At 39.9% G+C, this 13,640-nt stretch overlaps 1 protein-coding gene across 1 annotated transcript in view; it reads right to left on the bottom strand.

Annotated features, from left to right (window-relative positions):
• Window positions 1–4,167: 4,167 nt before the first annotated feature.
• Window positions 4,168–13,640, bottom strand: part of LOC145680347 (uncharacterized) — a 116,207-nt gene continuing 106,734 nt past the window's right edge. The window contains exons 4-5 of the mRNA XM_081750744.1: window positions 7,867–8,157; window positions 4,168–4,310 (exon numbers count right to left, since the gene is read on the bottom strand). Coding sequence (XP_081606870.1) covers window positions 4,168–4,310; window positions 7,867–8,157 — 434 coding nt within the window. The remainder of the gene's footprint in view (window positions 4,311–7,866; window positions 8,158–13,640) is intronic.

The following is a 13,640-nucleotide window of genomic DNA, read 5'->3' on the forward strand; positions in this document are numbered from 1 at the left end:
CCGAAAAATGATAAGTACCGGTAATTGTTAAGTTCTGCCACCTATATTCTCAGAAAATATATATATACACACACACACACACACACACATATATATATATATATATATATATATATATATATATATATATATATATATATATATATATATATATATATATAAAGAAACGAGAAAGAATTATAAAGAAACATTTTTTTTATAAAAAAGGAATGAATACAGATCATACCTTCAGGCTATATCAATCATATCTCTATTAAACAATTACAGTTTTATTATAAAAGTGCATAAATATATGCGGTGTTACGAAGTTTTGAGGGGGAGGATCCAGACCCCGGTGGACCTCCCCCCGCGTCGGTGCACCCCTGATAGTCACACTGGTTAAATTCAGTATAGTGTTAGCTTATATCTTGCAGTTCTCACGCTTTACTTTTTCAGTCAGATGTCTCAAGTATATTTACATTTCATGTTCACTGCTAATTCCCTTCAAATAACAGGTATGGAAAGCAAAACAATGATACTTTCATTTCATAATCTGTCAGCCATTTATTGCTTTAAATTTACTGTGAAATTTCGTCACAATTTAGTTTTCACTTCCTGATTGTTAACTTTCGTCGATAATGTCTTAACTTCTTTCTAATCTTTTACAAATCCATTAATGCACTAAATGATATGCGGTAGTTTATAACCGCTTAACACAATTCTCTACACAATAGGGGAACGATAAGATTTTTGCTATAAGAAATCTTTAGAAAAATGCTTCCATGTCGAACAAGCCTTAGGCTAACTAGTATTCAGAAAGTATTTTAGAAAAATCTAACACTACGAACCCATCAAGGATATAATGGAGGGCATACGAGAATATACGACGTATACCTACCTAATACCCCCCTTTATGGGGACAAGAGCGACAATTGCCCCCACTTTTTGCCGCAATTGCCCCCGGCGGCAAGTGACCCCGTAATGTATATAGTTTTATTTGGAAATGTAAAGTTTTTCTATGTATTACTGGTTCATAGAAAAAATGGTGCCATATAATATTTGCCGTTGCGTGAGTACGTATTGGTTATTGTTCTTCCCGTGGAGTTAAGAAAGCTACAGGAATTGCGTTTTAATTGCAATTAAAAGCAATTAATATTGTAATTGCGTATTTCCTTAAATGTACCATGTGCTTGTAGTAGTTACTGTCTTTAATTTTCTAAGAGTAATAACATACATTTAATAGCATGTGCGGAAATAAAAATACAAGTTGTTCATTAATTCGCAGTTTCAATATAACTTCTACAAAACAAGACTCATTATTCATTACTATGATTAATATTATCCTTTCTATTTATTGTTTTGCAAATTTATTAAGTAATCTGATCACACAATTTTCCAGACAGAGTTTTAAGATGTTCATGAGCAAGGAATGAAATATCTTCTTACACTTCCGTCGTTTAGAAGTACAAAGGGCTAGTACTTACTAACGTTACTCTTGTCAATTTACTTAATAAAATATGAAATAGATATACGGTATTTTAACTGAAAAAGATAGTATCTTATTAGGTATACAACCTTTCGTCAAACAGTGTTAGAGACAACCAGGAAAACTAACATTGATATACAAATATTCAGATCATATCTTGCTCCGCCCCGCACTTTTAACGTCAAATATTCAGACCATATCTCCCCCCCCCTTGCAATTTTAACGTCTAATCGCTGCCACTGCTAATATTCTCATAGTTCAGCATACATTTACTTTTAATTCAGAGATGAAATGGAGGTATAAAGGTTGATATAAGCCACGAGTATATTTTTGAAAACAGTCAAGCGTATACCTACCAAAATTTCTAGCAATACATAGCTGGAACTACGGAAAAGAAATAATAAATACTAGCAAACATACTTATAAATCAACCAGTATACCACCACACAACGCCTTTGGCACTGAAATTTATTGAGAGAATCGTGTCTTAGCGCATCACACGCAATCTCCAAACTGAAGTAAGTTACGCCAAAGAAATAAAACGTTGCCGCGGTTTATTATTATTATTATTATTATTATTATTATTATTATTATTATTATTATTATTATTATTATTATTATTATTATTATTATTAAAGAAGTGTTACAGTTGAACATTCGTTACTGTTAGGGTTGCCAACTGGCCGGTTTTTCACCGGCCTGGCCGGATATATTACTGTTATTTTGATTAAAGCCGGTGACCGGTACAAACTTCTTGTCAACCCCTTTATGACCGGTTTTTCAAATATGTATCTAGTTCGAAGTATAGATTTAAAAAGTAACTTTCATTCTGTAAATCCAAAACTTATATTTCACCATGTATCAAAGATTAATATATTTTGTTCATCTGAGTAGACAATTTTTAGAAACAGTAATAGGGAGCCAGAAACCGTAAGTCTTGAGGATTTTAAAAAAACTAGAAAAAATTAGGGAAAGAAAAAGGCAGAATGGAAAACCGTTCTGTAGCTTAATGTCCAGGCTTGTTTTTCAACTGACCCTTTGAACACAACTTTAATGAATCGAGAGAGAAATTATTATAGCCTATTTCTTTTCACCGTATTCCTTACATGTATTTTAGCAAGAAGTCGATTGCACCCTTAACTTATGAATTGAACGATATGTTTAACAACAAAAAAAAAGTGCGATCATACCAACTCCTCCCCTCCCCCCCAAAAAAACGAATTCCGTATTGCTATAAAATATCTGTACATTCACTGATAAATCTACAGACTTGGCAACGCTTGAAAGAAGCAGAAAACTCAAGACGTTGATTTCCTAAACAACGAAATCACAGAAGCACGAGGTGAGGAACACGAAGCGCATGAATCTTCTAAAGCAGTGAATATTCAACTAAAGCATTGCCAACGACTTACTCGCAGAGGTGCCTCCTCAAAACATTATCCTATTATTTGAATGATTTTTAAGAGCAAGGGTTTATTCATGACTTGCGCTGACCAGTGATTCGATAGTGCATTTAACATAAAAATAATTACCTAATTTTCGATGGTCTAATTTTGTCCCAAGGTACATTTTCTTGATATACCAGGAGACAATGAAGATGTACCTAGTGACAGACAAATACCTGGGTTTTTGAGACATACACAAGGTTTTTGAGGTAGTGATAATATTATTAAAACGCAAATGAATATGAATGTTTGGCAATATTTTTATTTTCGCGTGCTTTTTTAAATGTAAACAGAAAATAGTATCAGTTTCAAAATACATTTTCTAATAACCTGAAAATTTTCAAATGGTTTTATAGAGCATGAATATTGCTCTATAAGCGAGTGTAAAAGTAACCAAAAAAATCTAACAATTTTTCCTTAAAATAACTAATACCTTACGTATCTCTAGACTTATCCTAAAAGAAAAACTCTCTTATTTAAAATTGCGAAATATTTAACGAAAAATAAAAGACAAATTATGTTTCTCATGAATCCTCAACTTGTCTTTAACCTAAGTCATAGCCATTCAAAGAAACAGGAAAAATGTACTTTTGAAGATGCCTTGAGGACGAACCGCTTACAAATGTTGGAGGTGGCAATTTTAGGATGATGTCTTCCAATCTTAGAGAATAGACATTCGGTTTTTCAAGAAATGTGAAATATTCTTGACCAATTGACTTCGCTTTGTTGAGATATTGCATGCAGAATTCTTCGGAAGATTCCTTGTTGACTATCTTTCCCACATAGTATTTATTTGTTTTCTTACTAGCCAGTTTGATTAAAATGAAATCGCCAGCATTGATCTCTTGCGTTTCGGCAGAGTCTTCAAGTTCTTTAGCTGTAATTACTTTTTCAAACATTGTCATATCACAATCACTTGCACATCACAATCATCGTTGCACATATTCATGATTGTCTCTTCTGATTCCTCTTTCTGCTTATAGCGTATTCTCTTTCGTGATTTGCTCAGTTTCTTCGAATCCTTATTTTCTGAGTTTCCTTTGGTTGTGCGCATCTTCCTTTGTTCTATTTTCAGTTTTTTTCTGGTGTATCTGTCAAAACTCGTGCTTTTCCCGTCAGACCTATTCGACGTCTTCGTGATGTTTCAGGTGTTCTGGTAGGAAGTGGTCGAATAGCACTTGGATGAGTTGAAGACTGAAGCGGTGAAGAAGATTGATTAGCAGTAGCCCACACCGACGCTTGAGCTGATGTAGGAGTTCACGCTGATGTGGAAGTTTCAACTGATGTGGAGGCTTGCGTGGATGAGGATGCCAGAACTTCATTTGAGATAAGCACTTGAACAGATGCAGATGCTCCAATCGATGCAGAATCTTGATCAAAAGTGGGAACGTCTTTCTTCTCTGTTGAAATAGAGGTAGTAAATTCATCATCTCTGAACGGATTTCTGTTTAATGGAACCAGACCATAGAGACCTGCACGGGCCGAATTTTTCGGCCCGAGCCCAATCCAGCCCGAATGTACGTAGGCCCGGCCCAGCCCGGGCCCCGAAAAGTTTTGGAGATTTTCGGCCCGAGCCCGGTCCGGCAAGTTTTTTAAAATTCTTGGCCCAAGCCCGGCCCGGGCCCGATAAATTTTAGAAGTTTCATTTTGTAACATTTTTTACGGGCACATTTCTTCAACTTTTGTCTTTATTCTAATTATCGTTTAACGAATGTCAATAATTATTAAAGAATTGCAATTAATCGGCTCCAGCCCGGCCCGACTTGAAGATAAATCAGTGTCGGCCCGCCCAAGCCCGGCCCGGCCCAAAGAAATAAGAGTCGGCCCGCGGGTCGGGCCGGGCTTCGGGCCAGGCCTGGCCCGTGCAGGTCTCTACCAGACCACACACCTCAAAATCCTTAATTATGTTCGACGGTGTAAATGCCTGTTTGTAGGCTGTACCTGCAAGACTTGCAACATCATAGATCGTAATTGATCTCTTGGTACCACTGGAAGTTTTTGTGGCCAAGACTTCAGCTAAAGCTCTGTCATAGAATGTTTTGAAAGGTTCAAAGACGGCGACATCTAAAGGCTGCATTATGTGTGTTGTATGAGGGTGGAATGTAAGAAGAACGATGCCGGACTGCTTTGGCAGTGTAATAACTGGTATTGCCAAATGACTTTCGTGATTATCCAATAACAATAGCACAGGGTTCTCTTTTGAGGGTTTTACGTGTTTTATAAAATGCTCCAGAAACTTCTTAAATATGTCTTGGTTGGACCATCCTGAAATATGTGCAGTATCTGTAGATCCAGGGGGTGCATCTCGCAAAAATTGACACGCGGAAATACAAAAAGTGGTGGAATTGTATTGCCTATAGCATTGATACAACAAATCATTGTTATGTTAGGGCCTCTTTCTCCTGCAGTTGCAGCTCCTAGTTGTTTTTGTCCCTTTTTAACAAGAACACGTGGTGGGTTGTGAACAGTGGAAATCCTTGTCTCATCAACATTGTAAATTTTAGATGGTGGAAATTTGTAACGCAATAGAACGTCTGAGTAAACAGAAAAGAACGAAGCAACATTTTCTTTCGTAAAAGATATAGACCGTAGAATGCTGGTGCTTTCAGGTTGTCGCAAAGATATTTCATTCTTATATTTTTTTCTAAATGCGCGCAACCATCCGTCACCTGCAGATTTATTCTTTTCCCATTCTTCAGGATGTCTTTTTGTTCTCCTTAGCCCATAAGTACACAAGTTCTTTCAACCCCCGTGTAGTTAATCAATATTGTAGACGGGCACTAAGTACAATGTATTCCACAATCTCCTTCTCTTTTGTTTCAATGAAAACTAAACGGTTATCATAATTAGGCTTGTATTTATACTGATCCACGCCAGAATCCGGGTATTTTTCTTCAAGTCAGCGATAATACGTGCCAGTGCTGATTTTGAAACGTTATTCTTCCCGGCTGCTTTTCGTATTGATAATTTGTTCTTTAGGACATCCTTCACAGCGTTCTCGACATCTTCTGGGTGAGGACCGGGACGCTTTCTACCCTCTTTACTTCGTGGCATTTCTCTGAAAAGAGAAACAAAACAAATTGTACTCGTATGTACCTAGGGACACTGTCCCCAAGTACGTCGTCCCAAGGTACATCTTCGCGCCCATTTTCTTTGTTAAGATAGTACACCTCAAGCAATAGCATTGACCAACTTAAATAAATAGTATAGACGCACACAAAGACTACTTTCATCATGCGTCTATACAGAGGTTCGACAAAAAATCTAAAACGTTTGCAAAAGTGTGAAAATCATACCTAGTATGTTGTGGGGCCTCCTTTTGCGTCCAAAACAGCTTGGATCCGACGTGGAATGGACGTATACAGCTCCTGAATGGTGGTGTGTGGAATTTTGTACCATTGTTCCTCCAAAACATGCTCCAGTTCCTTAAAGGATGCTGGTGGAGGGTAATGAGACCAAACAAGCCTTTCTAACTCAGACCACAATGGTTCAATCATGTTCAGATCTGGTGATTGTGGGACCCAGGGGAGGTGTGATAGCTCCTGCTCATGCTCCTCAAACAATGATTTCACCGTTTCTGCAGTATAACAGTGTGCCAAATTATCTTGGTAGATGCCATCACCATCAGGGAACAATATTTGGGCCATGGGTAGAACCTGGTCCCCCAAAACGGTCTCATACGCTTAGCATTCATCATTCCATGCAGGACTATGATGGGACCTGCAGAAAACCACGATATCACTGCCCATACTGTAACAGAACCCCCCCATCCTTAACAGTTGGGAGCAGACAATCTGTATCGTAGGCCTTCGACGGTGTTCTCCATACGTAAACACGACCGGTTGTTGGAAACAAGGTGAAGGTCGATTCACCGGACCACATTGGTGTTTCCACTGCTCATGAGTCCACGCCTTGTGGTCCTTGCACCACAGGATACGCCTCTTCGCATTTACTTCTGTGAACAGGGATTTGGCGATAGCGGCTCTGCATGAATTTTCATTTTATGAAGTTCCCGTCGCACTGTTTTCGATGAAACCGGGTTCTGTAGGCCGGAAGTGAGTTCAGACGTAATTTTCATTGCAGTGGTCTTCCTTTTAGCTGCTACAATCCATTTTAATGCCCTCCGGTCCTTATCTGACAGGATTGTCTTTCGACCACTGTTGTGCTTTGCAGACGTCGTTTGCCCATGAATTGTGTATGCCCTCGTGACATTGGACACAGTGCCTTTCGATACCCCCACAATGTTCGCCACTGTTGCCACTGGAGCTCCAACCAGACAGGCACTAAGGATCATGCCTCTTTGGAAGTCTGTCAGGTTGCCCATTTTACCACACCACGACATTCACATGTGAACTGGTTACTGCTGACGGGAGAGGAGGGTCCACATGACACATTGAAAACAAAAAACGATCGGCAACCACAACACGTGTTGTACAGTGGAGGGCCAAACTTACGTGTCCTGTATAAGGAGTTTTAAGATTTTTTGTCTACCCCCTGTAAAATTCTGAGGCAAACTGTAAACAAAACAATAAAAAAAAATTTCAAACTTACCAGATTTCCACCTTTTGTAAGAAAAAACTGAGCATTTACACTGTAGCACTACTTCCTAGTAACAGACTCGGCCACTCACTATGACTTCTGGAACTTTGCTGCGAGGCAGTGTTGCTTACCGCAAGCTACAGATTTTCACTGCAGAACAACACAAAAAAAAACAGTATGTCCCTAGGTACATTTGGCCCTAGGTACAGCAGCTTCCCCTATTTATATTTTATTCTGTAGTTAGTAAATAAATTAAATTGGAATAAAATATTGAATATTTTGTACTTCAAAGTATTGGGGGGACGCGTCCCCCTCGTCCCCCCGTCAGAGACGCCCGTGATTTTAGGCTATCCGTCAAATTTCACCGTACATAACGCAGAATATTTTAAAATTATAAATTATAATAATCATAATTACCATAAAAACCATCAATCCCATCTTTCACGTGTTTATCAAACACTCCACTGATGTGAGAATTGCCAATACCATCATTGCTTCTGTGATTTCTTGGATGTCCATTGGGAACATGGTTCACACGCACTCCAAATTCTGCAACCCTCGCTCCATGACCCTGTCTACTCTCGCTTTGATGTCCATGGTGTTTGCCACTGTTTCCACCATCTTTGCCGTGGTGAGCATTTGAATCATAGCCATCGTGGTAACTGAAACCTTCATCATATCCGCCATCGTAATCTTTGTTCTGCCCAACTGAAGAACAAAATATAGAAGTATTATGAAAATAAATTAATTGTATGTTATAGGGAAATGGGAAGCATTTGATAATTCATGTAGAAAGAAACAAAGAAGAATTTAATAATGAGTAACAAAATAAATATGAAACTCTTGACATAAGTAAGGACACACATGAGAAGCGTAAGAATGACGTTACGTGTTTCACGGCTCTATTTATCTAGCCAGAGGGCTAAGAATTTTTTTTTTCAAAAATAGTTGTCTAGGGACATGAAATTCTGGGTACGCTCTTCTAGTTGTACCCTTAATTCTACACCAAGGAAAGATGATTCTAAGACCAGAACAATGGAAGAACTCGCTGTTAACAAAACACGAGTTATTAAAATATTTGGTCTAGGAATTAATTCGTGCGGGTGGACAAGAAATGGTGCAACGAACGGAGCGTCCCACAGTTCCGTGTATCCACACATGTGTTGCAAACCCCTGTCATCGCGTATCGTTCGTAGTATAGGGCAGTGGATTAAAGCGTCAACAACACCAGTTTGTAGTTAAGTGAACATGGCGCAATTTGTGCCTGATAAAGTGTTTTTGCGGGGTGTCCTGCTGCATTACTTTAACATGCAGAAAAGTGCGACTGAAAGTCATCGTATTTTGGTGGAAGTGTATGGTGACCATGCTCTAGCTGAGCGAACGTGTCAGAAGTGGTTTGCACGGTTTAGAAGTGGTGATTTCGGCTTGGCAGACCAAGAGCGAGCTGGACAGCCAAAAAAATTTCAAGACGAAGAATTGACAGTATTGCTCGAGCAGGATTCGTGTCAAACGCAGGAACAGCTTGCAGCAGCATTAGGCGTTGATCAAACAACAGTCTCCAAACGCTTGAAAGCCATGGGAATGATTCAAAAGATGTCACATTGGGTTCCACATGAATTGAAAAACAGAGACGTTGAAAGACGAAAAACCATTCGCGAATTGCTGCTTCAACGACAGAGCAGAAAGGGGTTTCTGCATCGAATTATTACGGGTGATGAGAAGTGGATCCATTACGAGAACCCTAAACGAAAAAAGGCCTGGGTGAAACCAGGTGAACCAGGTCCATCACAACCAAAACGAGATATTCACTGTGCAAAGGTTATGCTGTGCATATGGTGGGATATGAAAGGTGTGGTGTACTATGAGCTGCTGCAACCGGGTGAAACTATGAATGGAGAACGTTATCGACGACAATTAATGCGTCTGAAGCAAGCTCTGGCCAGAACACGACCAGAATGGGAGAACAGACATGATAAACTTATTGTTCAACATGATAACGCTCGCCCACATGTCGCAAAACCGGTCAAAACCTATTTAGAAAATGTCGGATGGGAAGTTTTACCCCACCCGCCGTATTCACCAGACGTTGCTCCTTCGGACTACTACTTGTTCGATTGCATGAACAACGATTTGATTGGACAGCGGTTTACTTCTTCAGAAGATATCGAAACATGGGTCTCTGACTGGATCGCTTCCAAGGATGAGACTTTTTTCGCCATGGAATCCGTACATTGCCTGACAGATGGGCGAAAGTGGTGGCTAGCGATGGACAATATTTTTCTTAAGGTATTTATGTATTTTGTGTTTGTACTACAGCTTCAATGTGTGCGTACCAACCGCACGAATTAATTTCTAGACCAAATAAAATAAAAGATAAAGACATATTTTTACAAAAAATAGGGGAAAAAATTGATACAAAGGAATGGTGATACGAGATATCTAATTGTTTCGACTACTTCTGTATATCTTGTCAGTTACATTAAGTTTCAAAAAAAGTTAGTCGCTTCAACATACAAAGTTTCATTATGCAAAGTAACATGATATGAATTTTAAACTGAATGTGAATTAGAATTGTGAGTTCTCCGCTACATTGTCATATTGAGTTTGCTACGAAGATACCTATCAAACATAAAGAAGTTAGAAACATAATTACCTGAGAGTTGGACTTCGTGAAATCCTTGACTTACAAGTAAAGGTTGTCTCCCAAGAATCAGAGATCCGGAAACTGCGCATATATTTAGATAGAGGAGAGCCACAAAGGAATACTGGTGAAATATGCCGGGCCGACAGCAAAGTATAAATCCAATATGGCCGCCTGAAGATCATGCCAATCGACTTTTGCAAGCAACCTCTCATCCACTTCCCATGGGCAGATTGACTTAATGTTTTGCAGATTGATGTATATATGAACACTACACATTATTGGTTTGGAATTTCGCGGACGTTGACGTATTGAACACAATTTGGCCGATCAAAATGTCAATGTGTCAACGACTCGTGTCTGGAATACAAATTGTACTATGGAAGTACAGTAACGCAAATGCGATTATTCGCTCTGGTATAACGTGCGAATAAGATTTTCCATCGACTAAAATATTAAACTTTATAATTCTTACAATTGTTAAAACCTTTGACATATATGCGCCTTTTAGATTTCTTCTCCGAGCATATATCCCCGATTGTTGCGAGAGTACAGGGTACCATTCAAAAGTAATAAGCCTTCGTTTAAAAAGACTTTTATTGAGCTGATCGGTACAACTGACTAATAGTCTTCAAAATAGGCACCTCCTACATCAATTCACTTCTGTAGGCGGCTTTCCCATGATTCAAAGGCTTCCCCGAAGGCCTGTTCCAGGATGGCTGCAAGGACTGCCTTGACATTTGATTTGATGTCCTCGATGGAGTCGAAACGTTTTCCTTTTAGCGCTGACTTTAACCGCGGAAACAAGAAGTCAGGAGGCGACAAATCCGGACTGTAGGGAGGCTGGGGTACCACAGGAACGTTCGCTCGCACCAGGTAGTCGGTGACGATGAAGGCGGTGTGGCTGCGGGCGTTATCTTGGTGAAGCTTCCAGCTGTCCTTGATGTCCCTGCGCTTGCGCGCGACGCTTCTTTTCAGCCTTTTCAGGACTTCATGGTAGTAAGCAGCGTTCACGGTCTGTCCGGGCGGGACAAATTCGTAGTGGACGATCCCCGTTACTCCGAAAAAAGGCGATGAGCATGGTCTTCGTCTTCGATTTGCTCATCCGAGCTTTCTTGGGACGGGGTGAGTTTGAGGTGTGCCACTCAGCGGTTTGTCGTTCTGTTTCTGGATCGCACTGAAAAGTCCAAGTTTCATCGCCGGTTATCACTTTTTCGAGAAAGGTAGGATCGCCTTCGCACAATTGCAGCAGTTCTTCGCATCGGATCACTCGGTTCCGTTTCTGTTCTTCAGTCAAAAATCTCGGCACAAGTTTCGCGCAGACTTTCCGCATGTGCAAGTCCTCGGTAACAATGCGTTGCACCGTTGTCTCCAATAAGTTCAGGGCTTCTGCTACTTTGTAGAGACTCAAATGCGGGTCCGTGTTCAAAAACACACGCACTCGCTGAACATTCATGTCAGTACGGGCCGACGACGGGCGTCCAGACTGGGGTTTGTCAGTCACCTCTTTCCGGCCCTCACGAAAAGCCTTGTGCCACTTTTTGACTTGAGAATAGGACAGACACTCAATCCCAAACGCCTATTGAAGCATGACGAGCGTTTCGGAAAGATACTTGCCCAACCGGAAGCAAAATTTGATCGCGTAGCGTTGCTCTAACGAACTTTCCATATCCCCGTGTCATGCACCACCGTATAGGGGCTACTGTTAAGGCCGCTACCGCTCCAAAAGCTGGGAGCCAACTGACCCGCGTTTTTCGCTGTGAAGCCAACACCCACCACCACCGTCGCTGTCGAGCGGAGCACGCTGCAGGGTGCGCACACGTCAGTATAAAGTGAGGCTCATTACTTCTGAATCCTACCCTGTACATGTAACACCTAATACGTACTTCCGTAGCGCATCATAAACTACAAACAGTTTGTACTTTGTTTCCTATCTACATTATTTGACCTAACACTTATTTTTATACACTCTACAAGTCATACCGTCAAATTTTGGTGAAATATATGGCACTCTGATACCACAATTTCACCAAAACATATGCCGTAATTTCATCGGCATAATTACATGACTTTCAACAGAAACATTTCATGAATGATAAATGAGCCAATACATTTTTAGTTTGCTGTAACAATATAATTATGTGAATAATTAATAATTATGTGAATAACGAAAAATATGTTTTTGATTTGCGCCGGGTTCGAACATAGAATACTTGGATCGTAAACCACGATGTTACCTGTGTAGCCACGGTGCCAGTGTTGACAAGGGCGATTTTTGTTAAATGTGTTTATGTTTGCAAACTTTAAGACGCGTATTCTAGGACGTTTGTGGTTAGTGCGTTCTAGACCTTCCCAAACCAACAGTATATGTTTGCGTGTAACACTTCAAACAGATAACATAGGCACTGGCAACATTTTTAACTTACTGGCATTTCACCTGCAAAATCTGTTCCAGTGAATTGTAGGTGATTTTCATGCGAAACCACCTGAACTGTTTAATGTGTATATTTTATATGCGTATTTCGCGGCTATATTGGATACACGATATAGGAATTGTAATCCATTTGTATTATTTTCCTCACCTACTAGTGGTAATGGATCTTTACATCAAATTTCGTTTTTGTAGTACGAGCTTTTTGGTTCAGGATTTTGTTCTGATATATTGGTTTTCAGATGGCAATATTTTGAACCGTTTAATGCTTTTCGTACACGTCTAGTGATACTGTACTTCCATAGTACAATTCGTTTTCCAGACACGAGTCGTTGACACATTGACATTTTGATCGGCCATATTGGGTTCAATACGTCAACGTCCGCGAAATTTCAAACCAATAGATGTGTAGTGTTCATACATATATCAATGTCCAAAACATTAAGTCAATCTGCCCATGGGAAGTGGATGAAAGGTTGCTTGCAAAATTCGATTGGCATGACCCTCAGGCGGCCATATTGAATTTATCCTTTGCTGTCGGCCCGGCATATTTCACCAGTATTCCTTCGTGGCCCTCCTCTATCTAAATATATGCGCAGTTTCCGGATCTCTGATTCTTGGGAGAGAACCTTTACTTCTTAGAACGCACAACGTCGATCTACATTCCGATGGGTGGAGGACTGACCCGTACACCCTTGGGATTCGGTAATCTTAATCCCAACGTCCGTCATTTCCGACGTATGTAGTGGCGTGTTCTGTTCTGGATTTTTCCATAATTGAGTATGAATCTTGTCTACACGGGCCTTACACAGAGTCATTTTGACGTATGATTAGCGTTATACTAAAAGGCTGACTACTGCAGGAAACATTTGTTAGTAATATTTTTTTAGTATGGCACTAATCACGCGTCAGAACGACTCTGAATAAGGCCCCACATATCGATGAGAGATAGAGAGGAAAAGAAAGGAAAAAAAGGAAGAATAAGAAAGCTAATGAAAGAGTTATTCGCTATTACTTATATCCGGAACTTGTTTACTTCAACAATCAAAATAATTGATCGTCAAAGAAGAAAGAGAGAGGATTAGAATTTTTGGGAGATAGTATCTCTCTTACTTAGGA

Source organism: Thermobia domestica, chromosome 1 (genome assembly GCF_964235325.1).
Source record: "Thermobia domestica chromosome 1, izTheDome1.hap1.1, whole genome shotgun sequence".
In the NCBI taxonomy this organism is placed as follows: domain Eukaryota; kingdom Metazoa; phylum Arthropoda; class Insecta; order Zygentoma; family Lepismatidae; genus Thermobia; species Thermobia domestica.